Source organism: Pan paniscus, chromosome 22 (assembly GCF_029289425.2).
Source record: "Pan paniscus chromosome 22, NHGRI_mPanPan1-v2.0_pri, whole genome shotgun sequence".
NCBI classification, from domain to species: Eukaryota; Metazoa; Chordata; class Mammalia; order Primates; family Hominidae; genus Pan; species Pan paniscus.
This window is the reverse complement of record NC_073271.2, coordinates 40,307,684-40,334,873: the sequence shown is the minus strand read 5'-3', so window position 1 is coordinate 40,334,873 and position 27,190 is coordinate 40,307,684. Positions and strand designations below refer to the sequence as shown.

The 27,190-nt window shown below is 64.0% G+C and overlaps 1 protein-coding gene across 3 annotated transcripts; it reads right to left on the bottom strand.

Annotated features, from left to right (window-relative positions):
- Positions 1-280: 280 nt before the first annotated feature.
- On the bottom strand, positions 281-26,949 carry PFKL (phosphofructokinase, liver type). Of its 3 annotated transcripts, none has more exons than XM_034948083.3 (22): positions 26,780-26,949; positions 21,331-21,404; positions 16,836-16,913; positions 15,639-15,828; positions 14,790-14,955; positions 14,251-14,295; positions 13,912-14,020; positions 11,301-11,396; positions 11,111-11,203; positions 9,050-9,175; positions 8,228-8,292; positions 7,499-7,562; positions 5,772-5,918; positions 5,444-5,514; positions 4,597-4,684; positions 3,728-3,880; positions 2,991-3,155; positions 2,729-2,790; positions 2,381-2,492; positions 1,589-1,688; positions 1,385-1,490; positions 281-937 (listed from the first exon to the last, which is right to left on the bottom strand). In XM_034948083.3, exons 1-22 carry the CDS (start codon positions 26,862-26,864, stop codon positions 790-792), a joined length of 2,343 nt encoding a protein of 780 aa, XP_034803974.1. In that variant the 5' UTR covers positions 26,865-26,949; the 3' UTR covers positions 281-789. The 3 variants fall into 3 exon arrangements, with proteins under 3 accessions (XP_034803974.1, XP_054961272.1, XP_054961273.1); XM_055105297.2 differs by lacking the exon at positions 26,780-26,949 and adding an exon at positions 23,946-24,023; XM_055105298.2 differs by lacking the exon at positions 21,331-21,404 and having other exon boundaries at positions 26,780-26,918.
- Between the last annotated feature and the right edge of the window lie 241 nt (positions 26,950-27,190).

The following is a 27,190-nucleotide window of genomic DNA, read 5'->3' as shown; positions in this document are numbered from 1 at the left end:
CACCAGCCTGCAGGTTGGAGACCCCCACTCAGGCTGAGGTTGGGGAGACAGAGGAGTGAGGCTGTACCCTTCTGCCCCCAGGGGAGGACCAGGAGGGGCTCAGGTCACCCTGGTGGCCCCCAGGGAGTCCTGGAGAGCACCTGTGGCCTCCCAGGGCACATGTCCCTTTGACCTGGCCCAGGCACTGGCCAGAGGGCCCTCCACCCCTGGGGCCGCTGCCCACTGGGCTGGCCGCACAGTGCTGCTCCCCTCTCTCCGAGGAGTTCTGCAGGCTGTGCTCTCCAGAGACCGATGCACCCCACAGTCAGGGTGATTTTATTTCTAGAAAAGGTGACAGGTGCTGCACATGGGCAGGAGCAGGTCACAGTGAGGCAGGGCCAGGGGCATCCCCCTCTCAACACAACCTAGGCGCCAGCAGCCTACCGGCCAGGTAGGGCAAGGGCTGGCCCATGTAGTGAGCCCAGCATGGGGAGACGCTGAGGGCCCATGGGGCGCCAAAGCCAGGGGGCAGCAGCCTCCAAACACCGACAGCGCCACGTCCCCTGGGCAGGAAGGTGGATGCCCCAGGGCACTCTGTCCTCCTGCTGGAGGGCCTGGCAGGCTGGTCTCAAGACACCAGCCCGAGGGAGGCCTGGCGGGTGGCCAGGGATAGAGGCAGGGGGTGGGCTGAGCAGGGACGCAGCCCCCACCTGCCTGCAGGCTCCAGACACAACAGCCCAGGCCCCATCTGAGCCCTGGCGCTGCGCTGGCATGGGTGGGGGCTGGGGAGGGGCGTGGGCATGGCTGGCCTCAGAAGCCCTTGTCCATGCTCAGGGTGCGGCGGGTCACGTGCTCCAGCTCCCCTGACACGTAGGCGGCCATACTGATGCGGTATTGTGCCAGCATCTTCAGCATGAGCCGCAGGCTCAGCCACCACTGCTCCCGTGGCATGCGGTGCCTGTGCAGGACGGGGATGGGAGGATGATGGGGAGTCAGGGGTCAGGGCAGCTCTTCAGCCACGTCCCCAGCCCCCCCACCCCCCCGACCCTGCGGCCTGTGCATGCCCCTGTCTCTGAACATCTCGATATCCGTGGAGCTGGGACGGGTCTGGGGTCCCCATCCCTCGGAGGCACAGCAGAGTCAGCCTCAGCCGCCCTCAAGCGTGCCCACTCCTGGCTGCCTGCTGTGCCCCCATGCCCACCCGAAAGGATTGCCCAGTGTTGTGCTCAGAAGACTTGGGCATGGTCCCTACTCTCCACGGCCTGGCGGGGACCTGGGCATGGGGGCCCAGGAGGCCTTGCGGGGTCAGGGTGCCAGTGGGGCTGGGCCTGGCACACCTGCCTCAGGGAAGGTCTGGGCCACCCCTCAGCCCCACCTGCCTCCACGAGGCTTCGGTGGAACTCACTCGAAATCAGTATCTTTCTTGAGCTCAGTGACGGGGCTGAAGGCCACCGCCTTCTTCTTCAGGCCGATCACGCAGGCCGAGTCTGGGGCATTGGCGAACACCCGTCCTGCAAACAGAGGCACGTGGCAGCCCTCCATGGTGAGGCCCTGCCCCAGGGAGCCAGGGGAGGGCAAAGTGAGGCCTCGGGTCGCACCCACCACCTACCCTTGCGGTAAACCTCGCGCAGCTTCTCCGACAACCACAGCATGGCCTTCACCCCCAGCTTGGTCCCGTAGTTCCGGTCAAAGGGGGTTGGAGCGCCACCCTGGAAACAGGTGAGGCCCGGTTCCTGGACTCCCCTGGGCTGCCTGGGCCAAGGAGAGGGGAGGCCCAACCCCAGTGCAGACAGGGTCCCCACGGGGAGCCTCCCAGGCAGCTTGTGAACACCCATTCCTTCCAACCCGTGCACCGTTCCTGTCTGTTCCCGACCGAGGACCCTGCCTGCTCTCTCCAGCATCAAGTCCAGGCCAGAAGCTGCCTCCAGAGGCCGGCAGTCGGCTGCCCCTGGCCAAGTCAAGTGACTCCTGGGCCCTGCATCGGCAGCCAGCGGCCCCACCTCGGGCCCCATGCCCAGCCACCCTGACTCCCCTCCCTGGCTCAGAAAACCCCAGGACGCGGGCTTCCTGCAGGGCCACCATAAGGCAGGGAGCATGCGGGGATCTAGGTGAGGGGCTCAGCGGAAGTGGCCACGGGAGGCCTGGCAGGGGTGGGGAGCTCGGCTCAGCATGTGAATGCCCTGGCTCGGGCCCTGGGTTCCAGCCCCAGCCCCACCCCTTCTTGAAATGAGACCTCACCTAGATACAGGCCTCGGTCCCCTCACTGGGGAAGGGCACACATGCCCGAGGGCCTGCCGGGAGTGCCCGTGGGTGCCCGTGAGGGCTGGGACCCCTGGGCCCGGGGACAGATGGTGGCAGGAAAGAGGGTCAGGCCTCTCAGAGCCTCACCCCTGCCCCACACCTGCTGCAGGTGGCCCAGGACGTTGGTCCTGCAGTCGAACACACCCTTGCCCTCTGATGAGTACAGGTTGTACAGGAACTCTGTGGTGTAGTAGTCATGGCACTTCTCGTTCCTAAGAGGGACAGCAGGGCCTGAGTCAGCGGGGAACGAGTTCAGGTCTCCCCCCAATCCTGAGTCCCCGCTGGGCCAGGCCTGGTAGAGGGAGTGGTAGCTCCCAGGAAAGCCGCCCTGGCCCACCCTCTCCAAGGACCCCTCCTGCCTTCTCCTGCCCAGCCACTCCTCAGCAGCCCCACCCCAGCCCCGAGAGTTGGAAGCGCAGCTGTGGCCGGGGACCCACGGCAGCCTCACCGCAGCACCAGGCCCCTCTGAATGTCTGTCTTCATCTTCTCCGTCATGTGCTCCACGTTGACCTGCAGGAGGGGCGGACACGGATGAGCCGGAGGACTGTGGGGAGGGAATTCCAGGCTGACCGGCGATCCAGGGCCAGCAGGAGCACTGGGCTACGAGTCCCACCTGCCCGGGCCCTGCCCTGCGCTGGCCGGCCTGAGTGTCTGGGGCCCAGGCTGGCGTGCCGGCGGGTCTGCTGCAGCAGGGGCCGGGCTGGGCTCACCTTTAAGTCATGGATGTTGAAAGGGTCCTCGAAGACGTAGGCGGCGTCGGCCCCCACAGCAATGCCAGTCACGGTGGCCAGGTAGCCACAGTAACCCCCCATGGTCTCCACGATGAACACACGGCGCTTGGTCCCCGAGGCGGACTGTTTGATGCGGTCACAGCTCTGGGGGACAAGGGGGGTCGGGGGTCCTCCACGTGCCCACCCTTCCCTGTAGGCCATCGGCATGGCTACCCTGCAGGGAGCCCTGTGTCTCCAAAGCCAGCCTGGGGCTGACGCACCCAGACAGCCAGCAGCACCAGGCTTGGGCCCACCTCCCACCTGGGCCCCACAGGACCAGGGGTTCTCAACCAGGCGACCCCCACCCCCCAGGGCACAGTGGACAGCGGCCTGCACACACACTGGCTGTGAGCGGGCAGGGGTGTCCCTGGCACCCTTGGACAGAGGCCAGGCACTGCTCTTAGACTACCCAGCACTGGGGCGCAGGGACATTCCCGCCTCAGTCTCCCCATCTGAGCTCATCACAGTAGCGAGGAACAACACAGGGCCCCCCTGGACCTGGAAGTGGCTATGGCAGGGAGCTGAGCCCCTTCACCCGGGCCTGTGCCCCACAAACCCCAACCCTGGCAGCCCTCCCAGGTGCTCACCATGCACTGTCCCCTCCAGCAGCCTCTGTAGGCTCAGCCCCAACCCACAAGGGCCTGGGCATGGCAGGCGGGTGTCCAGGAGCCCCGTACCTCCATGGCGGCATTTACAGCAGTGTCAGAGCCCAGGCTGAAGTCGGTGCCAGGGACGTTGTTGCTGATGGTGGCTGGGATGACACACATGACGATGCAGAGCTCCTCGTAGCGCCCGCGAGCCTCCACCAGCTGCAGCACCCCTTCATAGGCCTGCAGCAGTAGGGACGGGGCAGGTCAAGGGCAGCACCGAGGCCAGGGTGGGCCAGGGAGAGGCTCTGCCGGCGGCCGCCCAGCCCTGCTCCCTGCTGACCTGTCATGTGCCCCGTGCTGGACGCCAGGACCCACCTGCTCAATCCCCTGGGGCTGGGCCAGGCAGTCAGCCTGGTGTCATCTCAGGACGCCTACCAGGGAAACTGGACTCTAATGAGGGTCAGGAGTCCCCTCCAACCCACTCTGACCCCAGATCCACTCCATGGAGGGCAAGGGGGAAGGGCTGTCATTTATTCATTATTTAGTGACAGCTTGCCCAGTGCCAGGACACCACGTTCAGCGATGCTGTCCAGCACCTACACCTCTGCCTCCTCCGCCTCCCTTCTTTCTCGTCCTCCGGCTTCCGAGTCCCCTTCCTCCCCTGCCCCTCCCCAGCACTGGGGTTAATCGGAACCTTGTGAAGCTTTCCGGAGAAAGTAAAGAACCCTCCCGAGCCCACACACAGCACTTAAAACCCCAACCCTCTCGGCCCCTGCATCAGCCCAGCTGGCACACGGGTGCCCTCCCGAGCCCACACACAGCACTTAAAACCCCGACCCTCTCGGCCCCTGCATCGGCCCAGCCAGCACACGGGTTTTCAGGATGGGCCCCCTCGGCGGGAGGACACCTTGGGTCTCCTGTGCCCTGGGGTTTTTTCGTCCGTGGGCAGCTCTCACCTCGAACCCGCCGACCACCAGCAGGGCGTGAATACCATAGATGCGGATGTTCTCCACGATGGACTCCAGCTGGCCCTTGGGCAGGGTCCTGCAGTCAAAGACACCTCGGCGTGAACACGCAGCACCCGGGGACGCGTGTCCAGATTGCATCTGATCACAGAAAGGCATTGCCTTGGCCGTTCCCCGAGCCGGTCAGCAGTCGCTGCAATGCCCTGGATGTGGCGCTGTGGCTCCACACGGAGAGGGACACACAGGCCCAGCGTGAGCCGCCTGGGCACCACTCAGCATCACCAGGCACCGGCCAGGCAACCGGGTGAACCCCCCACCCCACTGGGCTCCCCGTGGGAACCCCTTCCTGCCCAAGGCTTTCTCGCCCAACACTCAGCGGCAGGAGGGGATGCTTCCTCCGGCCCTTGCAGCCACTCAGTGGCTCAGCACTCAGCAACTTCCCCTGTAGTCACACAGGGGGACTGTGCCCACCCCATGCCCACAGAAGGGTCTCAGGCCCTGGGACAAAAGCCATCAGACAGGCCCATAGCCTCAGCCAGAGTGCTGACAGTGCAGGCTGCCTGGCCCGGCCAGGCAGGGACAGACGCTGGCCAGCTTCCTTGCCACGGAGAGCCCACCGTGGGCATGAGGCCGCCAGAGCAGCCTGCCCTACACCCCTGAGCTCAGGCCAGGAAGCCCCAGGCGGGAGGCGTGAAGCCTGCTCTGGGCAGACCACCAGCAGGAAGAGGGGGCCAAGCCCAGGGCCCCGGGCTGGGTTCCCCTTGCCGCCCCCACCTGCAGGGCCTGGATACTGCGCCCTGGCCCTCCTGCCCCCAGGTACCCGCAGCAGGCAGCTCACCTCTTGGTCCCCAGCATGGAGCCACCACGCCCCAACCAGCCAGCCACGTCGTGCCAGCCCACTTCTTGCACCTGCCAGGAGGAGATGCAGCTTCAGGGGCCAGCCTGAGCCTCTGGCCAATTCCCCCCAGGGGTGGGCCTGTGCCTGGGGGCCAGCCAGTGTTGGGCATCAAGCTGCAGGCAGAGCTGAGTGCCCAGGCCCGGGTGGGCACCGACACGTGGACTCAGGTCTCGGCCTCCACCTCCAGCAGTCGGCCTTCCACAGGAAACGCCCCAGGTGTGCACACAGAAGGCCCAAGTCCTCACTTGTTTGCCCCGGCCGGACCCACCTGACCCTTGGCTAGGCCTTCGAAGCCATCGTGCACCACGTATACTGTGTGTCCGTGGGAGATGCCGGTCCGCACCGCCGAGCGCACGGCCGCATTCATGCCAGCCGCCGGGGCCCCCACATTCAGGATGGCCAGGGAGAAGTTAGACTTCAGAGAGAAGGGGAGACGAGCGTGAGGCACAGCCGGGGAGGGGACCCCCAACCTTCACAGGAGGTCAGCAGGCCGGCAGGTTCTGGAAAAAGGGGCCAGGCCCTGCCAGCAGCCTGGACGCTGCCCAGCACACCACCCACCCTGCGAATACGGTATCTGTTCTAATTCCAGAAGATTCTGGTGAAGACCAAAAGAGACACGGAGCAAGCCTGGCCCCCTGGCACGCAGGCAGCAGAGGAGGCAGAGGGGGCGAGCACCGTTGTGAAGCCAGGCTTGCGGGCGGCAGCACAGGTCAGTGCCCACACAAGGGGCTGGCAGCGGGCGGGAGGGTGGGGGGTGCACAGCCACGAGTAAGGAAGGGGCCCTGGCTATCCTGTTTTCTAGTAGCCACGTTAAGGGAAGGGAAAAGACATGGAGACAGTCCCATCAGGACTATAGTTAATTTAACCTGATGGACCCAAAACCCCACCACGTCCATGTGAATCCAGTGACGGCCGCCACCACCTCTCCTCCACCCCCCGTGCTGAGGCTCTGAACCTGGCGTGCACCTGTCACGTGCAGCACACCCTACTTGGCAGCAGCCACACCCAAGGGCTCCATAGCCACATGGCCCCACTGGGTCCTGGTACAAGCCAGCCCTGCTGCCCACAAAGCCAGTCACACCCCTGCCAGGTTCTGGGTCCGTGGAGACCATGTTGCCCCACCACGGAGGGTAGAGCCCGCTGACTAGCTCTGGGGATAAGCAGGAGGCTGGAGCAGCAGGGACATCCAAAGATGTCCACGGAAGGGAGGACCAGACTCAGGCTGGGCCACGCTGTCTGCCCCGGCCTGCAGCTCCGGCTGTGGCTCAAGGGGCTTGGGAGCCAGGACCTCACTGGCCATGACTCTCTCTACAGGACCCTCGTTGTCCCCCAGGACTTTAGAAACAAGCCATTTCATCCTTATTTTGGAGAGATCCCATTTCCTGAGGTTTTCAGCTGTTTGGGAACATTTTATTTTCACAGTTTCACTCTTGCCGCCCGGGCTGGAGTGCAATGGCATGATCTCGGCTCACTGCACCCTCCACCTCCCGAGTTCAAGCTATTCTCCTGCCTCAGCCTCCTGAGTAGCTGGGATTACAGGCATGTGCCACCACCACGCCCAGCTAATTTTTGTATTTTTAGTAGAGACGGAGTTTCACCATGTTGGCCAGGCTGGTCTCGAACTCCTGACCTCAGGTGAACTGGCCACCTCAGCCTTCCAAAGTGCTGGGATTACAGGTGTGAGCCTGGCCCCGGGGGACATTTTCTACACAATGGCTTCTCCTCTCCTGAGTTAAGCCTGTGGCCTGACTTCATTTCCATCCACCACTGAGAAGCAACAGCCAGCCCTGCAGCCAGGGCCCCAGCACCCGGGACCTGCCAGCCACAGTGGTGCCTGAGCCCAGGCAGAGGTCAAGCCCACCCTCCCAGCTCACAGCTCAGACCCCAGCAGGAGGGAAGGCGGGGGCGGGCAGGCCCAGCCACGGGGCCAGCGTGAAGAGGCTGCAGAATAACTGAGCCCGTTCCTCCCTCTGTGGGCGCCGCTCCCTGCCTCACCTTCTCCTTAGGGGGCTTCTGGTGGGCGAGGAGCTTGTAAATGTTCCAGTTGTTCTCGAAGCTCCTGGAAAGGATTCGGGTCACACCATGCACAGCCCTGCAGCGCCACGGCGTACAGCCACAGCGCAGCCGTGACAGAGCCCAGGAGGCTGGTCACAGGCACACGGCCTGATGGAAGCTCAGCCATGAGGCAGCAGACACCGCGCATGCCAGGCAGGGCACCTTCCACAGAAGGTGCGAGACCCCCAACACAACACGAGGCCACGCCAGCCCGTGCAGCAAAGCACGTGGCCGGCATCCAGCTCAAGGGAGGGTTGGCCACCTTGGTAGCGGGTGGAGGCACGGATGGGAAACCAGATGTCCAATCCAGCCTGACCCGGCCGCCAGGACGCCTGCAGGGGGGCGGCACCCACACCCAACATCTGCCAGCCTTCCCAGCCCCCGTGGGGCCACCCCATGTCCTGGGCTTGTATCCACAGCTTCTCATCCCCTCGCCATGCCCAGATCCCTGTGCACTGGGCCCTGCCCGTGCCACCGCCCAGGGTCTCCTGTGGCACCACACCTCCCAGCCCGCCTCCTGTACCACCCGCAGGCCCCTTCCTCCCTCGATCTTCAGACGCGGTGCCTAGGATGACCCAGGCCAGGCGTGCACAGCGCCACCGTAGCACGTGCTGCCTGGCACCAGGACCCAGCCATGTAAGAGTGCAGGGGTCTGCTGAGGGGGCTTACCCGCCACGGAGCTGGGTGGCCTCGTCAAACCTCTTGTCATCCATGGCTTTTTGCACTTCCTTGGTCTTAAGGAAGAGATACAGAACACAGACTATGGAGTGCCTGGCCCGCACACCCATGGCTACTGCCCTGTCTGGTGGGCCTGATGAGGGCAGATCTCGCCGGCATCTCCTGACCCTGGCCCAGGCCTGGCAGCCTCTCTCTAGGAACAGCGGTCACCACCAAGGCCAGCTCTTCTGGGGCTGGCTTGAGGCCAGGAGGCCCTACCCTGCCCCCAGCTGCCCTCCTCTCCTCTCAGCAGCTCCAGCTCCAGGCAGGGCCACTCTGCCCCAGTTGCAGGCCTCCAAACCCACTGATCCAGGGCTGGACCAGCCCCCACACCCGGCCCCCTCGCCTCTGCCCTCCCCGTACCTCCTCTCCTGGGGTCCCTGCTCCAGGCACCCCAGTGTTCCCCATCACCTGCCCGAGCTCCTCCCAGGGCTCTGCTCTGATCACCGGCCCCTCCTCCTCCGTCCCATCGTAACCCCAGCTCCCACCACTGCCCACAGAAGCTCAGCGGCCGTGGACCCCTGTGCCTTCCGCTGCTCACCGGGCTCCCTGCAGCTCTGACACACCTCTTGGGGAACGTCCCAGGTCCCACGTCCCGCCCAGGGATGTGCTCACATCCCTCCCCTCCCTGGAGACCTGGGATGCCCTGGGCCAGCCATGAGGCCCTGCCCTCCGGTGCTCACAGTGCTGGGGCCCCCAGAGAGCAGTGGGGCCTGTGAGTGGGGACTGGGGAGAGGGGCCAGGCGGTTCTGATGGGGGGGGCCCAGGGCTTACCATCTGCACACACTCCATGAGGGGCAGCCGCACTGACTGGTTCCCCGAGAGGGTGACCACGCAGGCTGGCGTGTCAGGCGTGGCTTCCAGCAGCGCCATCACCGCCTCCATGCCCATCTTGCTGCTCTGTGGGGAGGGGTTCAGGCTGGCACACCCACTTGGTCCCTCTACCCCAAGCCACATGCCCATCCTCTGCAGATGCGCAAACCCCAGCTTCCAGAGCCCCCCACGCTGACGGAAGCTTCCAGAACAGGTGGCATCAGAGATGGAAACGTGTCTGACCAGCATTCACGACGGCACACCAGACACCGTTTCACAGAGTCCTCGCTGCCCTGCTGGAAGGCCCAGCCTGCACTGCTGGCTGCAGGGTGCCATGCAATGCGACCCACCCACCGTCACTCGGTGCCATCGCTGGGCACGCAGGGCAAGGGCGGGAGCCAGGTCCCCAGGGCCCCATCCACTGCGATGGATCCTCCCCTGGAGGCCCTCATGTCGTGACTTCCCTGGTGTGTGTCCACACCGGCCAAGGGGCTGGGCAGTGGACACATCCAGGAGCTGCCCCCCAGGGACACACTGCAAAGGCAGGCCCCAGCCCCACCCCGGGAACCGGCCACAGTGGACAAGAAAGCCAGGCCTGCGGTTGCCGTGGCCGTCCCATGACCACCAGTGGCCAGCCCTGTAGAAGCCCAGCAGCTGGACCCCCGGGGCCACAGACAGCCCTCCGTGTTCCACACAGGTTTTTTCATCTTGCAAGTGAGGCACAGGCGGCACCTTATTCTGGGCAGTCTCTCCAGGACGCTGTTTAGGGAGCAGCCTCGGAGACACCCCCCATGCAGGATGAGGCTCCTTGGAAAAGTGCAGGTTACCACTGCACGTGCTAGGGTCCCCTGGCCCCTTCGCAGCACCCAGTGGGAATACGGGCTCAGGGAGCACAAGAATGCTGACGCTCTGGGTGACAGCCACGGCTGGGGGCGATCAACTGTCCTTTGTTTCACACCCGGCATCGGGCATCCAAGACACTGGCTGGAAAATCCGGCAGCCTGCAGGCTGGGAGTGCATGGCTGGCCCGGTCACAGCAGCGGCATTTCCATCACCCCAGGCTCGGCAGCAGCGGCTGGCTTGCCCTGATGTCCCCGGCCCCTCAAGAGGCTCTTCAGAGTGAGCCTGAGGCCTCACAGAGGGGACAGCAGCTGCCTGGCTAGGTCGGCGGGGCCCCTCTCTGAGGAAGCGTCCCCTCTATAGAGTGGCCCTCGTCCAGCTGTGTGGGTTCCCTGGGAATGCTCGGCTCAGCACACGAGTCACAGGGCCAGGTGCAGTCACAGGGCTGGGCGCAGTCACCTGGTCTCCCTCAGCACAAGTCCCACCTGTCTGACAGTCTCTGGCCCTGCCTGAGAGGGTGACCACCCTCATACACAGGCATTTTGCCTACCATGGGGCCTTCCTGGCCCCAGACCCACTCCATTTGGCTCCGACTTCATTCCCATTTTGCAGAGGACAAAGTGAGACCCAGCGGTGATCAGGACCAAGGACAGCGAGGCCAGGCCAGACCCCGAATGCTCCCTCCCAGCACCAGCCTCCCAGACTGTGATGCCACAGGCACCATGGGCACCACCCTCTGCCCACCCAGCCCCTCTCCCAGGGCCTGTCCCCAGCCCTGACTGCTGCCACGTTGGGCTGGCAGGGGGTGGGGGGCAGAACAGCCAGGAGGCACAGGCTGGTGGGGGGCCTCCCATGGTCCCCAGGTCTGAGTTCCCTACACCTGCAGGGGAACAGAGAAGCCAGGCCTCAGTCTCCCCCAGGAGGAGCAACAGCTTGAGGGAACACCCACCACACACCCACACTGACACACACACTGACACACACACCCACAAGGACCAGACAGACACACCCACAAGGACCACGCATCCCCCACACATACACCCCCACACACAGACACGGACACTCACCCACAGCCACATGGACACAGTGCACGTGCCACGCTCGCGTGCACACTGCCCACACCCACACACACACACCACGCTTACCCACGCATGTACGCAGGGCAGGGTGATGGCCACTTACCAGGATTCGGTCGAAGGCAGAGGGCGTCCCTCCCCGCTGCACGTGGCCCAGCACAGTTACACGGGTGTCGAAGCCCAGCCTCTGAACCACCAGCTGCAGGACAGTGGGAAGGACCAGCCCTGAGCCCCAGCCCACACGGCCTAGAGGAGCAGGGGGTCTGCCCAGTGGCCACCCCCAGGCCCACACGCACGTCCTTCACGTAGCTGGACGAGATGGGCTTCCCGTTGCGGTCAATGGCACCCTCAGCGATAATGATGATGTTCAGTCGGGACCCACGGCTCCGAGTCTGGGTCAAAGACACGACAGGGCTCAGCTGCCAGGCAGGGAAACCTGCCCCGGACACAGCCCCCGGGCGCCAGGAGGGCTCAGCTGCCAGGCAGGGAAACCTGCCCCGGACACAGCCCCCGGGCGCCAGGAGGGCTCAGCTGCCAGGCAGGGAAACCTGCCCCGGACACAGCCCCCGGGTGCCAGGAGGGCTCAGCTGCCAGGCAGGGAAACCTGCCCCGGACACAGCCCCCGGGCGCCAGGAGGGCTCAGCTGCCAGGCAGGGAAACCTGCCCCGGACACAGCCGCCGGGTGCCAGGAGCCCTCCCTGGGGCCATCATCCCCAACCCGCATGGGCCAGGGCACAATCCCCACCCAGCAGGAGGAAAGCAGGCCTGGAGCGCGAGGGCAGAGATGAGGCTGGGCCCACTAGGACCCCCCGCCCTCCTGGAGGCGGTGAACAAGAGGGCTCTGCCCGAAAGCCTGGGAAGGGCAGCAGGGGAGGAAGGGGGCCCTCGGGGCTGGGCCCAGCACACACACAGCTGGGGCTGGGCCCTTGTGTCTGGTGAAGCCTTCCAGGCGGGAAGACGCACAGGGCTGCAGCTCCACGGGGCACAGGGCAGAGGGGCCTGCCCGGGCTAGCCTGGGCCACCTGGGACCCCTGTAAGCTTCCATCTGCTCATCCTTACAACCAGGGGCCCCGCATCGCTGGCACCAGCCAGGGCTCCCCGGACACCCTGCACCCTGAAGCCACTGTGGGTCCACACTGGTGCACATAGGACACACCATCCCCTCTGCCAGCCTCAGGCTGCTGCCTCAGCACCACACACCAGCCGCGGCCCAGCTCTCTGGGAACTGAGCTTTCCAGCCATCCACTTCAATGACCCGGTCAACATTTGTGGGACTCGCTCTGAGCCGCAAGCCCCATGTTTGCCCACCACGGGCCACAAAGCCTCCTACAGGGACAGGGTTGGAGCAGCTCAGACAGGGCCCGGGTGCAGTGGGAGTGGAGGGCTACCTGGAGGAGGTGGCGCCAGTGCAGGTGAGGTCAGACACCCGGAAGATGGGCTGCAGGTCCCGCAGGAGAGCTGTGCCACCCTCCCTGCCCCAGTGCACCCTGGGTGGTGGGCAAGGCGGGAACCCGCATGTTACAGGGGGAAACAGACTCTCAGTGAGGGCCTGAGCTGCTCGCACAGAGCAGGAAGGAATCAGGTGGGCCGACCTTGCATCCAGGCCACTTCCAGGAGGGCCCAACGTGAGTCACAGACATAAGCTAAGGCCGAGGTCACCACTGGAGCCGGGACCCCCGGGAGGTCCCTGCCCTAGGAGAGCAAGCCCCTCATAGGACCCGCACCTCAGGCCAGCCTCGCCTGTTGGGCTCCGTCTCCGCCCGGCCCCTAGGCTCCACTGGGGAAGGTTCTAGAAGCCAGGTCATTACCCACGGCCTCTCTCACTGCCCTCGGCAGCGCTGTACAGCCACGTGGAGGTGGAACCAGTGTCCACAAAGATGGGAGTGACGCTGCCACCTTCACATGGGGACAGGGACACCGTGTCAGTCCCAAACCCACCCTCTGCCCCCAGGGCTGGTTCCAGTGGTCCTGCCTCAGCCTCAGGGCACAGAGGACAGAGCTAGAGCCACGGGGGCCCCTGGCCTTGCCCTGCATGTTCGGGTGTGGGCGAAGGACAGCCTGAATGGCCCGTGCCTCTGGTCCACCATTGAGCCCCACCCCACCGAGGGGCCGACCTGTCCTAGTTGAGGGGTCTTAGGGTCCACAGGGCAGTGTCAGCCTGTTCTAGGCCAGAGCCCCCAACTCCACCCCAAGGGAACCAGAGGGCAGCATTCCAGGCACACCCCCACTCCAGACACACCCCTCCCCGCCAGGCACCCCCCATCCCTCCCAGAGGCGGTCTCGGCCTCCCAGCAGCCTCCCCACCCTCTCCTGCTTCCGGGACCTCCTGTCCACCCTGTGGCTACAGCCACGTTCCGACACATCTTTCCAGCCTAGAACCCACCCCCGGGCCCCGACCGCCCTCAGGGGAAGGCCCTGCTCCCCACTGGCCCAGCTCCTGGCCTCGCCACCCCCACGGCCCTGCCGTCTGGACCTTGCTGGGGCCACTCCCTCACAACCAACCACCTCCCACAGCCCCAGGCTCAGCAGTCCCACCCCAGGAAGCAGCCTCACCGAGCTCCCCACACTGACCACGGAGCTGAGCCTGGGGCGGCAGCGGCCTGAGTGACCCTCTCCGCCTCCTGCCCACTGGGGGCAGGACCACAGGTGCCTCACTGAGGTCAGCCCCGTAGCCCCCCACTCCTTACGTGTCCCGCCCCGAGGGGCACCCGATGGGGGCATCAGCAGCTGCTGATGAACCCATGAGTGATAGATGAGTTAGTCAAAGCTGGTCCCAAAACCCCAGGGGCGCTACCCAGTGCACCAGGACACCTGCGGCCCCCAGCAGGCTGGATGGCACCCACCTCACCCAGCCTCTCGCAGTGCACCAGGACACCTGCGGCCCCCAGCAGGCTGGACGGCACCCACCTCACCCAGCCTCTCGCACATGAAGTTCTCCCAGCCGTCCTCGGGTGGAGCCTCGGGGATGAACAGCCAGTCGGCCCCTGAGGCCAGTGCAGATACCAGCGCCAGGTACCTGGAGGAGCGAGCGCCTGCCTGCTCAGGACCCCCACCCAGTCGTTGAGGGGAGCTTCCCTGTACCCAGAGGCCCGACTCTGGGCCACAGCTTCTCTGTCTCTCCCGGCCCCCACCCGGCTCTCTCACACCCATGGCATTAACTGAGCCCTAGAATAAATATGCCACACCTGTCACTGCGGTCCCCAGCAGCACCCAGGCCACCCAGCGGGCCAGGAAGCCCCTCCTCACCCGCAGTGCCGGCCCATCACTTCCAGCACGAAGGTCCTCTGGTGGCTGTGGAGATGGAACGGGAGGATGCATCAGTGCCAGCCACACGGCCCTGCCAGCCCAATTCCCTGCGGGGTGCTCAAGGGACCCAGTGGATGGAGAGGCAGGCAGGGGACAGCCCCTTCTCATGCCCAGGCTCTGAGCTAAAAGATACCTTGGGATCCTTCCAGCCTTTGGGCTGGTTTCGACTGATCTCCTCCAAGGCTGAGGGTCATTTGCCGAGCCCAGGCCTGGCCAGCCCAGGACTTCCTTTGGGGGCGTCACACCCCAGGGCAGGCAGCTGCCCCTCAGGAGGGGCTGCACAAAGGCCCCCCGCAGCCTGGCAGAGTGGGAGTGGAGCCCGCTGTGCGTTCCCCCAGCTGGGGGCTGAGGGCAGCTGGCCTGGATGCTGGGGCTACCAGAGTCCACTGCCCTTGCAGATGGCCGTCACCCTGAGACCACCTCACCACCGTGCCGGGAGGAGGGGCCCTGAGCTGGCCGCCGGCGCCAGCCTCACTCACCTCTGGGCAGTGGTGGTGATGGCATCGATGACCTCCATGATGCGGTGGAGGGCCGAGTCCGTGCCAATGGTCATGTCGGTGCCGCAGAAGTCGTTATCGATGGAGCCCACTAGGCCCGCGATGTTCAGGTGCGAGTAGGTCCGGGCCGTAGTCTCTGAGATCTTACCTGGGCCAGGAGCAGCAGGAGGACCTGGCTGAGGCTCCACTGGCCCCACCACAGGGCCAGAGACCCCTCTCCTGCCACCCCTTCCCCCGCATCCCAGGCGTGCAGCCCAGCAGGGGCCCCGGAGTTCCAGGCTCAGCCTCCTCCTGCCTGGAACCCTGTGGCAGCATGGCTGGATCCGCTGGGGCCAAGTGCAGACGGGGGACCTCTGAGGTGCCTTGCAGAGCGGCCAAGGCCTCACCTCAGGGTCCCCCACATGAGGGACATGGAACAGACATGGCTCCGAGAGGCCACTTTCCAAGCAGCAACCTCGGGACTCTGTGTCTTATGTCACCCCACCTTCAACTCTATTTCTGCAGACTGTGACCATGCATGTCCAGAATCTCGCTCGGATCAATCACAGAGAAGACTTGCCCACACGGCGCAGGGTGAGCGACGCTGGCCTCCACCAGCCCCATGCACTGCCTGGGTGCCCTCCCTCAGGCTTGAGCACTGACCTCCATCCCTGGGAGACATCTGAGCTCGCGCTGGCAGACACCACTCCTCCCCGGCCAACGGCCAGACAGCCCCTCCTCTGCCTCGGGGCACCCAGGGATCCCTCGTCCCTCTGTCCTGCCCATTCCCACGCCTGGCAGCAGCGGCAAAACAAAACCCCAGGGCCTACAGTGCGCCGGGCACAGACTCACCTTCCGCCACCAGCTCCTCCAGCAGGCTGCCCCACTCGCTGCGGAAGATGTTGGCACCCGTGAGGCTGCCATCCCCGCCGATGACGCACAGGTTGGTGATGCCGTGCTGGACCAGGTTGTAGGCCGCTGCCCGGCGCCCCTCCCTGGTGGTAAAGGCCTTGCAGCGAGCGCTGCCAATGATAGTGCCGCCCTGCACAGAAGAGACCAGAGACTTCAGGAGGGATGGCAGGCGGCAGACAGCCCCTGGGGATCACCGGAGGGACGCCAGGACTGGGCAGCAAGGGGCTGGCAGACCCTGCAGAGTGAGAGGCAGAAGCCCCGGGGTCTCTGGAAACCTGAGGTGGCCCTACCTCCCTGCGCCTCTCTCCTTGGAGAGACAAAGAGGAGGATGATGTCCGTCCGGTCCTGGGCTTGGGAAGCCCCAAGGTAATACAGTGGAAGGCTTTGGAGACTGGAAAGCACAGTACACACACGCATAGGTTGCCACACACATGTGCGTGCACACGTGCACACACAGGCCCTGTACCAACTCAGGGAACTGGCCGGGGCCTCCAGGGCTCAAGCCTCAGCAGCTCCAGGTGCGCTCACGTGGCCCCTCATAGCCAGCCTCAGCCAGGGCTCCCCCAGGACCCAGCACGGCCACGTCTCCAGGTCCTCCTGGCCCCTGGCAAGCCCATGACCCTGCGACCCAACAATTCCATGGCAGCAGATGACAGGGTCGGCCTGAACCTGAGTCCCTGTGGGATGGGGCATGTGTGTGTGTGACTCTGAGTACATATGTCTGTATGTTTCTGTATCTGTGTACTTGTGTGCGCATCTGTGTGTCTACGTGTGTATCTGTGTATTTATGTGTCTGCGTGTCTATCCATGTGTGTCTGTCTGTGTCTGTGTGCATCTGTGTGTGTCTGTGTGCACGTCTGTCTGTCTGTGTGCACGTCTGTGTGTCTGCATGTGTGCGAGCGTCTGTGTGTCTGTGTGTGTCCATGTCTGTGTGTGTCTGTGCACGAGTGTGTGTGTGCACGCATCTGTGTGTGTGCACATCTGTGTGTGTGTGCGTCTGTGTGCATGTCTGTGTGTCTGCATGTGTGTGTCTGTGCACGTGTCTGTCTCTGTGTGTGTGTCTGTGTGTGCAGGTCTGTCTCTGTGTGTCTGTCTGCGAGTCCAAGTGCAACATGCATCCGCGTTCCCAGGCCTCACCAGCTGGATGATGTTGGAGACGCTCAGCCAGTTGGCCTGCTTGATGTTCTCACCTCCCTCCACGAGGCCCTCATAGCCCTGAAATCAAGAGTGGGGCAGGCATGAGATAGGGGACCCTATGGTGGCCGGCAGCATGGGGTCTGGGAGCAGGATTTTCACCCCACCAGCAGAAAGCAGGACCAGGGTGCTGACTGTGAGGCCCCACCATCATCCCAGGGCCTGGGGTAACGGGGTCCGGGTGCCCCCTAGGGGGCTCCAGACACCCTCTGCACAGCTGGTCCGTGTGTCCCGGGGCGTGACTCCTGTGGCAAGTGCTTTGGTGCAGGGGCCTGTCTGAGCTCCCTGACCCCACCCAGATCCACACAGGCAAGTTCAGCATCCCGAAGGCCCCAGCGGAGCCCGCCATCCAGCTCCTGAGGGTGCATCCTAGGTCTGCCTGTTCTGAACATCCTAGAAATGACACCGCAGAGGCTGCTGTGTGTGGCTCCTTCTGTCCCCCCTGGAGTCCTCCCAGGCATGCGGCCGGCGGGGTGTGCGGTGCGTGCTCTTGCTGTGTGGCGGCCGTGTGAACAGCCGAGGCTACCATCTGCCCACCAGAGCGGGAAGCTGAGAACACACACACCTCCCTACAGGCGGGCCCCGCCCGAGGGCGCTCCTGGGTCCAGGGGACCCAAGTGGCCATAGGGGACCCGAGTGGCTCGTAGGGCTGGCAACACCCCAGGCAGGGGCTCCAGGCTCCGCGTCCCGCCACGCCGGCCACGCTGGGCCTTCCATCCAGTACCGTGGATCTGCCTCTCATGCGGTTCTACCTGGGATTTCCCAGATGGCACCTGCACAGCCTCCGTGCCACGTGCCCGTTTCCTACTGCACGGCCAGCCCTTTCTTGTTGTTTGAGGGGAGGGACACTCATGACTGCATTTCACTAAGGGTGTGGAGAGGAGAAGGGCGGCCTCCTCCGTGCAGCCCCGGTCCCTCCATGGCATCAGCAGCCTTCTCCAGGCTGTGAGGTGAGGCAGTGGAGCAGCCATTCCTCAGCCGGGGCTGATGCCAGCTCAGCTGTGGGCTTCTGCTCCTCCCTCCGCCTCCTCCCCAACCGGGTGTCAGGGCCCTGGGGGCCAGGAGGGCAAGTGCCTCAACCAGGCAGGGGGTCAAGGGATAGTGCACGCTGCGGGGCACGTGAACATCCCCACTCTGGCCATGGCGGGCTTCCAGCCTGACAGCCTCCCTTCCCCACCAGCTGGGCTGGGGGACAGGTGCCCCTGCCCCAACTCAGGGGCTGATCTGAGGGACCACAGAGCTACTTCCTCCGGCTCAGGCCAGGCCAGGCCAGCCTGGCCCCCTCTGGTTGTACCAGCCCTGAGCTAGGAACAAGGAAAACAGGAAAATGATCCCAAACCCACAGCCCCACCTGAGCAGGAGGCCACCAAACACAGGTCTGTCTGCAAAACTCAGGATCCAATACAGAGCCCAGGCGCCAGCCAGGCCCCTGCCCCACTGGGCGGAGGGGCAGGCAGGTGTGGCCAGCCCAGCAATCCCCAGAGACCCCGCAAGGCCAGTGGCTCAGTTCTGCTGGAATCAGTCTCACAGACACAACCTCCTCCTACCCTTGGAACCTTCTAGAAGCGGTTTGCCCCCCTCTACCCACTCTGTTTCCGTATCTGTCCTCCTAGGCCCAGCTCACCTTCCCCTCCTTCCCCTCTAGCCCCGCCCCCTCCTCTCACCCCTGCAGGCCTGGACTCCGCCCCTCCTCTCACACCTGCAGGCCTGGACCCCGCTCCTCCTCTCACCCCTGCAGGCCTGGACCCCGCCCCCTCCTCTCACCCTTGCAGGCCTGGACCCCGCCCCCTCCTCTCACCCATGCAGGCCTGGACCCAGGCTCAGGGCCCTCCCTGCTGCGCTATGGGCTCTGCCTGGGGGGATAAGAGCAGCCTGTTCTGAGCCCTCCTTTGTGTCAGAACTGAGATCACCTCCAAGGCCACCCTCCCTTTCTGCCCTAACAGTAGCCCCAAGGAGAAGGGATCGGTCTCCCTGCTGAAGGAAGCCAGCGCTGGGGGCTCAGAAACCCAAAATGCAGTCTGTTGTGAACTGACGCAGCCGCAGGTCTCCCTGACCTCCCCCTTCTGCCTCTCGACCCTCTGCCTCCTCCAAGCTCAGGATGCAGCTGCTCCCTGAAGCCCCCAAATCTGCCTAAAGCCCATAGCTGCTGGAGAAAGGAACAGTGACGGCCAGTCCCCTCCCTGAGTTTCCATGCACTGAGGTCATCGCAGGAAGAAAGACCTGTGTCTGCCAACACACCTGGGCAGGCGGTCACCAGGGCTAACAGATGCTGTCCAAGCCCATTGAATCCCCTAAAAACCATTCATGGCCGTGCGCGGTGGCTCGCGCCTGTAATCCCAGCACTTTGGGAGGCAGAGGCGGGTGGATCACCAGAGGCCAGGAGTTCGAGACCAGCCTGGCCAACATGGCGAAACCCCGTCTCTACTAAAAATACAAAAAACAGCTGGGCGTGGTGGTGGGTGCCTGTAATCCCAGCTACTCAGGAGGCTGAGGCAGAAGAATTGCTTGAACCTGGGAGGCAGAGGTTGCAGCGAGCCAAGATTGTGCCACTGCGCTCCAGCCTGGGCAACAGAATGAGACTCTGTCTCAAAAAAAAAAAAAAAAAAGAAAAAAATTCCTACCCCCCCTAGAATCATCCAGGCTGCCCATGCCCCTTTCCCTGGGAGGAGGGCAGGTCAGCATCTTCGCCCTACCTCTCCATGCCTGTTCACAATGAATGCCAGCACCTCTGCCCTATTAATCCGCTTTTCGCAAGTGGATTTTTCCAAGAACCTTCATGGGACGGAGGGGAAGTCTTCCCTGGGCCGCTGTATCAGAATGTCTCATCTCAAAATCTGCCTCTTAGATGCGGATGTTTCTGAGCTAAAGCCCACTAGGCAGCAGGTTCAGGGAAGCTCTCAGCCTTGCCTCCCTTCGAGAGGAAAGCAGCACACAGCATCCCAAGACTAAGGCTCCTCCTGTTCCCGCCTGGACAGGATGTAAATGCCCCTCACAGCCCTCAGGACCCAGAGACAGCCCCAGGACCCGCGCCCACCCACTTCATTCTCTTTCCCATAAACTCACCCTCCTGCATTCCCCCACCTCCGAGGGCCTCATGCTGCGTCCCTGTACCCCTCGGCTTCTCCATGTGCACTGGTCTCTGCTGGGCTCTGCAGAAGCCAGGACTCTAGGCACGGCAAAGTGCCTCTTCTCCCCTTTTCCAGGACACGCCCTGCACCGATGAACCTGTTTTCTGTCTTTTGCCACAGGAGTCTTTCCCAACCACAAATGTGTGGGGGTTCAGGAAAACCCTAATTTCTCCCCTTTGCCACTTAGAAGAAGAAACTGAAGGTCGAGCAGGTGGCAGGAGGGGTTTGTACGGACACAGCCCAGCCTGCCTAGAGAGGCCCCCACACCCAGCTCCCCAGGGCTCTGAGACCTGCTTCCTAATCCAATACTGGCAGGGCCCCAGCCCCACCCCAGCCTGGCCACAGGGAGAGGACGGGCCAGCACAGACTGCCCACTCACTCATTCATTCACACAGTCCTGCAGAGGGAGGGCTGGACAGGCTGCTGTTCCCTGGGGCCAAGATGGGGGAACTGAGACCCAGGGCGGTGAGTGGTCAGCGGCGAGCAGTGAGCAGTGAGCAGTGAGGGGGGTGGGGCTGAGTGCCTGGGGCTGCAGAGCTGGGGTTGCTACATTTTATATAAACAGCTACATATTACATAAAAAGTGGCAACAAAATAACAAAAGACTTTGTCTTGTGGAATGTGGAAAACCACCTGACAAGGCAAGAATGCAGCCTGTGAGTGCGTGGTGTGGCCCAAGTGTGTGAATGCGCCTGTGTGTGCACACGTGTGAGTGCAAGTGTGGTTGTGTAAATACCCAGGACGGAGGGCGAGCCCCAAATCTCCCACGGGGACTGGGGCTGAGGCAGTAGGGCATCCGCTGCTCCTACGGGAACACAATGAACATGGACACAGCAGAGCTGCTGCCAGGGGCTGTTCCCCGGGTTTGGGTGGTGAGGCAGGAGGCTGGGGAGGACAAGGGCAGAGGCGGTGAGGTCCCTGGCCCCCACTCACAGAGGCCTCGGGGCGGGACAAGGGCCAGGCTGGGGGACACCAGGCAGGGGTGTGGCGGGTGGGGCCTGGCCCGTCAGCGATCACTGTAGGCAGGGCCTCGACTCCTTGTCCACCCAGCTCCTTCCCTGCCCCCAGGCCCGCGCTCTGCAGCCTCTGAGCCTCCAGCCGGGCCGAGTCCCAAGGCAGTAGGTCTTCTTTCTGCAGATGCCTTTGGCCTGGCCCCAAGCTCCCCCTCACACTCCCCAAGACCACATACCCATCAGCTCCTCCAGGCCAGGACCACCCCGTCTCCCAGTGTGACCCACACAGAACACACCTCGGCATGCGCCTCAGGAGCTCCCCACTCCTTGCACACACACAGCCCACCTTGGTCTTACCTCGTAGATGAGGAAGACTTTGGCACCCACATAAATGCCCATGCGCGTCACAGCCCGGACAGCAGCGTTCATGCCTGTGGAGGTCAGGGCAAACCTGTCAGTCCCACGCTGAGAAGCAAGGCCCTGGACACCCTCCCCATCTCAGAGGACAGGGGGTCGGGGAGGCCTGGACACCCTCCCCATCTCAGAGGACAGGGGGTCAGGGAGCCCTGGACACCCTGTCCATCTCAGAGGGCGGGTGGTGGGGGAAGGCCCTGGTCACCCTCCTCATCTCAAGAGGGCAAGGGTCAGGGAAGGCCCGGACGCCCTCCCCATCTCAGAGGGCAGGGGGTAGGGAAGGCCTGGTCACCCTCCCCATCTCAGGAGGCACCAGGCCAGGAAACTTGAGGACCAGCCCTGGGCCCCCGGGTGGAGGCTCGGGTGAACCCAGCAGGCTCTAGGCTTCAGCTTCCGAGCACCTGGAGTATGGTGCCCAGAGATAAACTGGGAACATCCCATGCAGAGCATGGCAATCAGGCATGTGTGGGTGTCCCGAACTCCACACCCCGCCGCCCCAACCTCTGCCACAGAGCCCCCACACTCACAGGCCACGGGGCCAGGCCTTGACCACAGAGCAGGATAAAAAGTGGGGCAGGTGGAAAAGAGGCCGGCACCTCCCACACCGGCCCCACCCCAGACATTCAGGCTGCAGCGCGGGGATGGAGAAGCCGGGGAGCACCTCTGGGCACTGAGGAAAGCTGCGGCGCGGGGATGGAGGAGCCGGGGAGCACGTCTGAGCACTGAGGAAAGCACCCGCTGGAAGGGGCTTGGGCTCCTTCCTCCGCAATGAGATGGGGGACTGAGAACAGAGCCCTTCCAGCCTCAGCCACCCAGGGGACAGCACTGCCCTGCCCCAGGGCCTCAGGGACCCTCACCCCCCAGCCTGGACATGACGCTGGTGCCACCAGGCTCTGAGGTCACTTCCTCTTTCCTGTCCCCTTGCCCTCGGCTCCCAGGACTGCAGTGAAAGAAACAGTCCGTCCCAGCGGGGACCTTGGCAAAGCCGGTTTCCTGGAGAGGGACATTAACGGGGGAGGCGGCACGCAGGAAACGCTGGTGCTAATGTACCCCACACCTCCTTCCCGAGAGCCCCCATCTTAAAAGATATCCATGACTTCATACAAAAGGGGCAGCCAAGACCACCTAATCTTCAGAGAGGAGGAAACCCATGCCCGCGGCCAGGGTCCCCCTCTGAGTGAGGTCTAGGGCCGTGTAACAGACCTGAGTTTGTGCTTGCCCCTGGGACCAGCCCTGCTCTTCCTGCCTCCCTCCCAGCACCCATACCATGCCATCCATCCCTAAGCCATGCGGGTCCTCTGTCCCCAAGCCTCGTGCCCCTCAAAAGCCCCTGCCCTCCCACCCCCCTGTACTTGCAGAGGCTGGGGGCTCCTGCTCAAGCCTCGGCAGCTCCCTTGAACATGGAGACCCCCACAAGAGGACTCTCGACCTCTACCCTGGTTACACATGCTTCTCATCCGCTCTCCAGCTTGGCGTGGGGCTCAGCAGCAGGGAGCAGGTGTGAGGTGAGGTGCCATGCCTTGAGAAACCCCAGGGATCGACACACTGTTCCCACGTAGCAGCCAGAGTATCTGCCACCATCCCCACACTACAGGAATCCAACGAGGTCCCAGAGGGAGGGTGAGGGACCTTCCAGAGCCCAGCAGGTGGCAGCAGAGCCAGGACTCACCCAGACCCACCCTCAGGTTCAGTAGGTGGCCCTCTCCCCACCCAGCAGCCAGGGGATCCAACAGGGGGGCCAGAGCCAAGCCCGGCAGCCATCCAGAAGAAGGGGCACAGACGTTAGAACGGGCAGAGCACAGAGCCTGCAGGGAGCTGGAGCTGCCCACACTGGCAGCTTCTCCACTTGAGCAAGCAACACCGTCTCTAAAGGAACAGTGCCTCCCTCACATCCCCACATAGATGGGAGCACGGCTGCTACAGCTGAAACCGGGGCAGGAACCCAGCAAGCATCCCACACACACCCAGAAAGCCAAGCCCCCCAGACAGACAGCCAAGCTCCCCGAGAAAGACAGCCGAACCCCCCAGACAGCTGAGCCCCCCGCAGACAGCCAAGCCCTCCCAGACAGCCGAGCCCCCCAGAAAGACAGCCGAGCCCCCCGCAGACAGCCAAGCCCTCCCAGACAGACAGCCGAGCCCCCCAGAAAGACAGCCGAGCCCCCAGACAGCTGAGCCCCCCGCAGACAGCCAAGCCCCCCCAGACAGACAGCCGAGCCCCCCGCAGACAGCCGAGCCCTCCCAGACAGCCGAGCCCCCCAGAAAGACAGCCGAGCCCCCCGCAGACAGCCAAGCCCCCCCAGACAGACAGCCGAGCCCCCCCCCCCGACAACTGAGCCACCCCAAGCACCCGACAACCAAAAACAGTCAGCAGAGCCAAGTCCTGCTGCCTGAGGCTGGGCATCCAAGGCGGTGCTGTGACTGCAGGCGCCCTGTCCCCCACCCTCACTGGAGTTGGGGGCAGTGAGGGAGATCCACTCAGCCACAGCTGGCCGAAGCTAAGCCTCCGTCCCTCCCTCACCCTCCCTGCAGACCTGGTCCCACCACAGGTCCAAGCCCACCTCTGGCAGGCAGCAGCTGAGGGAGGGCAAGGAGAGGGCAGGAGCAGCGCACCCAGGCCACCGTCCAACCACAGGGCCTCTCTGGTCTCCCCAGCTCCAGGCAGAGTCAATGTGCCACTGGGCGGGTCAGCCCAGGGTCACAGCCATCTCAGCAGGGGGCCTGGTGGGCTTGTCAGGGGACCTGGGAACGGCAAAGGGCCCCAGGATCAGGGGTCAGCAAGGGTACCCCTCGCTTCCAAATGTCTTCGGGGTGCTCTGCAAAATAAAACCTGCTTTGACGCCCAGAGACAATGAAGCTGCCAAAACCCAGCTTGTGCTGAGCCCTTGGGAGGAGAACAAAGTGGCCATGTCACATGGCCACTTTGTTGTTGGGACTGGATTTTAGAACGGGACTGGAACGGGACATGTTCTGGATTTTAGAACGGGACTGGCTGCGGCTTGAAGGAGGAAATTTTCTCTGTCAACCTCATTGGAAGCTGTAATCTTCAAAAGACCTTTTTAATGGCCCTTTAATCGGCTTTTCTTTCCAAAATAAACCTCGGGCAGCAGTCGCCGACACCACAGTCAGAGGGCAGGCAGGACAGTGGGCCTGCCGCTGCCTACCAGCAGGTGATAGCCACCCCTGCCCAGGAAAAAAGGCTGGAACAAAATCGATGTCTGAGGTTGGTGCGCTGGTTCCCAAGTGACCTTTCCTCACCATTAGCTCCCGGGCAAGAAAGCAGTGAGCATGAAATGGTCACAAAGTTTAATGATCAGCTAAGGATGTAAGCATGAGCCTGAAGGCTCCAAACAGGAGGCCATGTCAGGGAGGCGAGGCGGGCCAGGAAGCTAAGTCCTCACCTGCGATAACAGGAAACCAACGTCCAAACACACCAGCCAGGGAAAGGCAGGGCACGGTGTCCTGCAGGGGCAGGGAGGGGGCACTAGACAAACGGCCCAGAGAATTAAAAGTGCCCAGGCCAGGGCGAGATGAAGGTAGGCATAGGCAGGCCGGGCCATTTTTTTTTTTTTTTTTTTTTGGTCAAGTCTTTTTTTTTTTTTTTTTTTTTTTTTTGAGACAGAGTCTCATTCTGTCACCCAGGCTGGAGTGCAGTGGCGGGATCTTGGCTCACTGCAACCTCTGCCTCCCCGGTTCAAGCAATTCTCCTGCCTCTGCCTCCCGAGTAGCTGGGACTACAGGCATGTACCACCACGCCTGGCTGATTTTTGGGGTTTTTTCTTTGTTTGTTTTTTGAAACAGAGTCTCACTCTGTCGCCCAGGCTAGAGTGCCGTGGCTCGATCTCGGCTCACTGCAACCTGCACCTCCTGGTTCAAGCGATTCTCCTGCCTCAGCCTCCTGAGTAGCTGGGATTACAGATGCGCACCACCATGCCCAGCTAATTTTTTGTATTTTTAGTAGAGACCAGGTTTCACCATGTTAGCCAGGATGGTCTTGAACTCGTAACCTCAGGTGATCCACCAGCCTCAGCCTCCCAAAGTGCTGGAATTACAGGCGTGAGCCACCGCGCCCGGCCTGCTTCAAGTCTTCTAGCTGCCTTTGCACAGGTTATTGTGCAAATAGACATCCTTGAACAATGCCCTCCCCTGCTCAACAGCACGGACCCCTGGCCAACAGGAAAGGCGTGACCCAGAGCCACACAGGACAGGACTTGTGGAGCCACACTGGCTCCAGGACACTGCCAGTGGCCGGCAACAAGCAGCAGCTCCCGCTCTTGCCACAGCTGTGAGAAGGGCGGGTGGGCAGCCACCACAGGCCTGGCTCAGCCAGGTCTGAAGGAGCCCCCTCTGCAGGCCGGGGTTCAGACAGTGACACCCACGAGCCACTCCTGCCTCCCTGGCTTGGTCCCGCTCAAGGCCGGCTTCCTTCTCGCCTCTTCTTGGCTTCCAGATAGGGAAAAGGAGGGTCAGGTGCCTGAAGCTGGGTGGGGGTGTGTGTCTGCATTTTCTCAACCATTTTCTGAACTCTAAAAGACAGACCAGACCCCGCTGCACAGCCTTGGGGTGCTGGCTGGGCCCCTTCCCAACCCAGCACCTCACTTCTGGTCTCCTAAATCCTCTCCTCTCTCCTCCTGAGGGGTAGGGTAGGTGGCGTCCTGTGCCACAGGTGCCACACTGGACATGTCAGGCCAGAGACACTGGAGGCCGGCAGTGGTCAGGACCAGGCCTCCAGGAGGGAGCGTGCGAGGATACCACGCCCTCAGGCCGGACCCCCACCCAGCTCTGCCAAGTCCCAGTCCCCACCACCTGAGGCCTCCCCAGTGTCCCTGCAAAAAGGGTGACAACTGGGCTTTGCTCAATGCCCCGGGCAGCTCATCTCCCCACCGCCCTCTTCCCCGGCTAGACCCACACGGAAGGCGGCCGCGAGGGCCCCGAGGAGGAGGCGCGGTCCGGGAGTGAGTCCGCCCCCGCCCAGCCGGGAGGAGGTCCCGGAAGCCCGCAGCCTGGCGCCGGCCCTCGGGAGGCACCGGGTCCCCAGGTCGCTTCAGAACCAGGAAAGGCCAGGCTCTGGGGGTGGCGGGGCCGGCGCCCTCCGCTCGCGTGGCCTCGGGGACTCCTCGGGAGGTCCTGCCCCGCGGCCCAGAGTCGGACACACCCCCGGGGCAGGGCGCGGGCGGCGCCAAGACCCAGGCGGAGGCCGAGAACGTGGCCGGCCGCACGTAGGCCGGAGACCGCGCCGGGGAGGAGCGGGGGACAGACCCGCGGCAGGAGGCCAGGGCGGGAGGCCGGGCCGGCCCGACACCCGGGTCCCGGGGCTCGGCGGGCGCTCCGGAGAGGCCAGGGCGGAGGCGCCCTCCACCCCCTGCACCGCCACGCGGCCGGGACCCCCGCCCACCTTGCGCGTCGCCGCCGCTGGTCAGGACGCCGATGGCCTTGCCCGCGCCCGACGCCCGCAGCTTCTCCAGGTCCACCGCGGCCATGGCGGCGGCCGAAACACGGGCCCAGCTCGCACTCCCGCCGCCTGCGCCGCGTCGCCGTCCCCGTCCCCGCCCCGCGCGCGCCTTCCGCCCGCCCCGCCCCGGGCCCGCCCCCGGCGCCTCCTCGCAGGACGGACCCTGGACGGAGCCGGGATCCTGCGCCCTCGGCCCGCCGGGGCCACCTTTCCGCTGTGCGTTTCTAAACCTGTGCAATGTGACGCGGGCCCTGAGCAGTGAGACCCCCCCCTCCACCCCGGTGGTCTCCAGGATGTGGCCGGGGACCAGGGCGGGGCTGGCCCCAGTGCGTCCCTTCGCCAGCGCCGAGGCCC

Excerpts from the sequence above, each read along its gene's own strand:
- PFKL (XM_034948083.3), bottom strand. The coding sequence starts at position 26,864 with ATGGCCGCGGTGGACCTGGAGAAGCTGCGGGCGTCGGGCGCGGGCAAG. Across the intron at positions 21,405-26,779 it reads CAGCGGCGGCGACGCGCAAG|GCATGAACGCTGCTGTCCGG; the intron begins GTGGGCGGGGGT and ends TGACCTCCACAG. Across the intron at positions 5,515-5,771 it reads AAGGCCTAGCCAAGGGTCAG|GTGCAAGAAGTGGGCTGGCA; the intron begins GTGGGTCCGGCC and ends TCCTCCTGGCAG.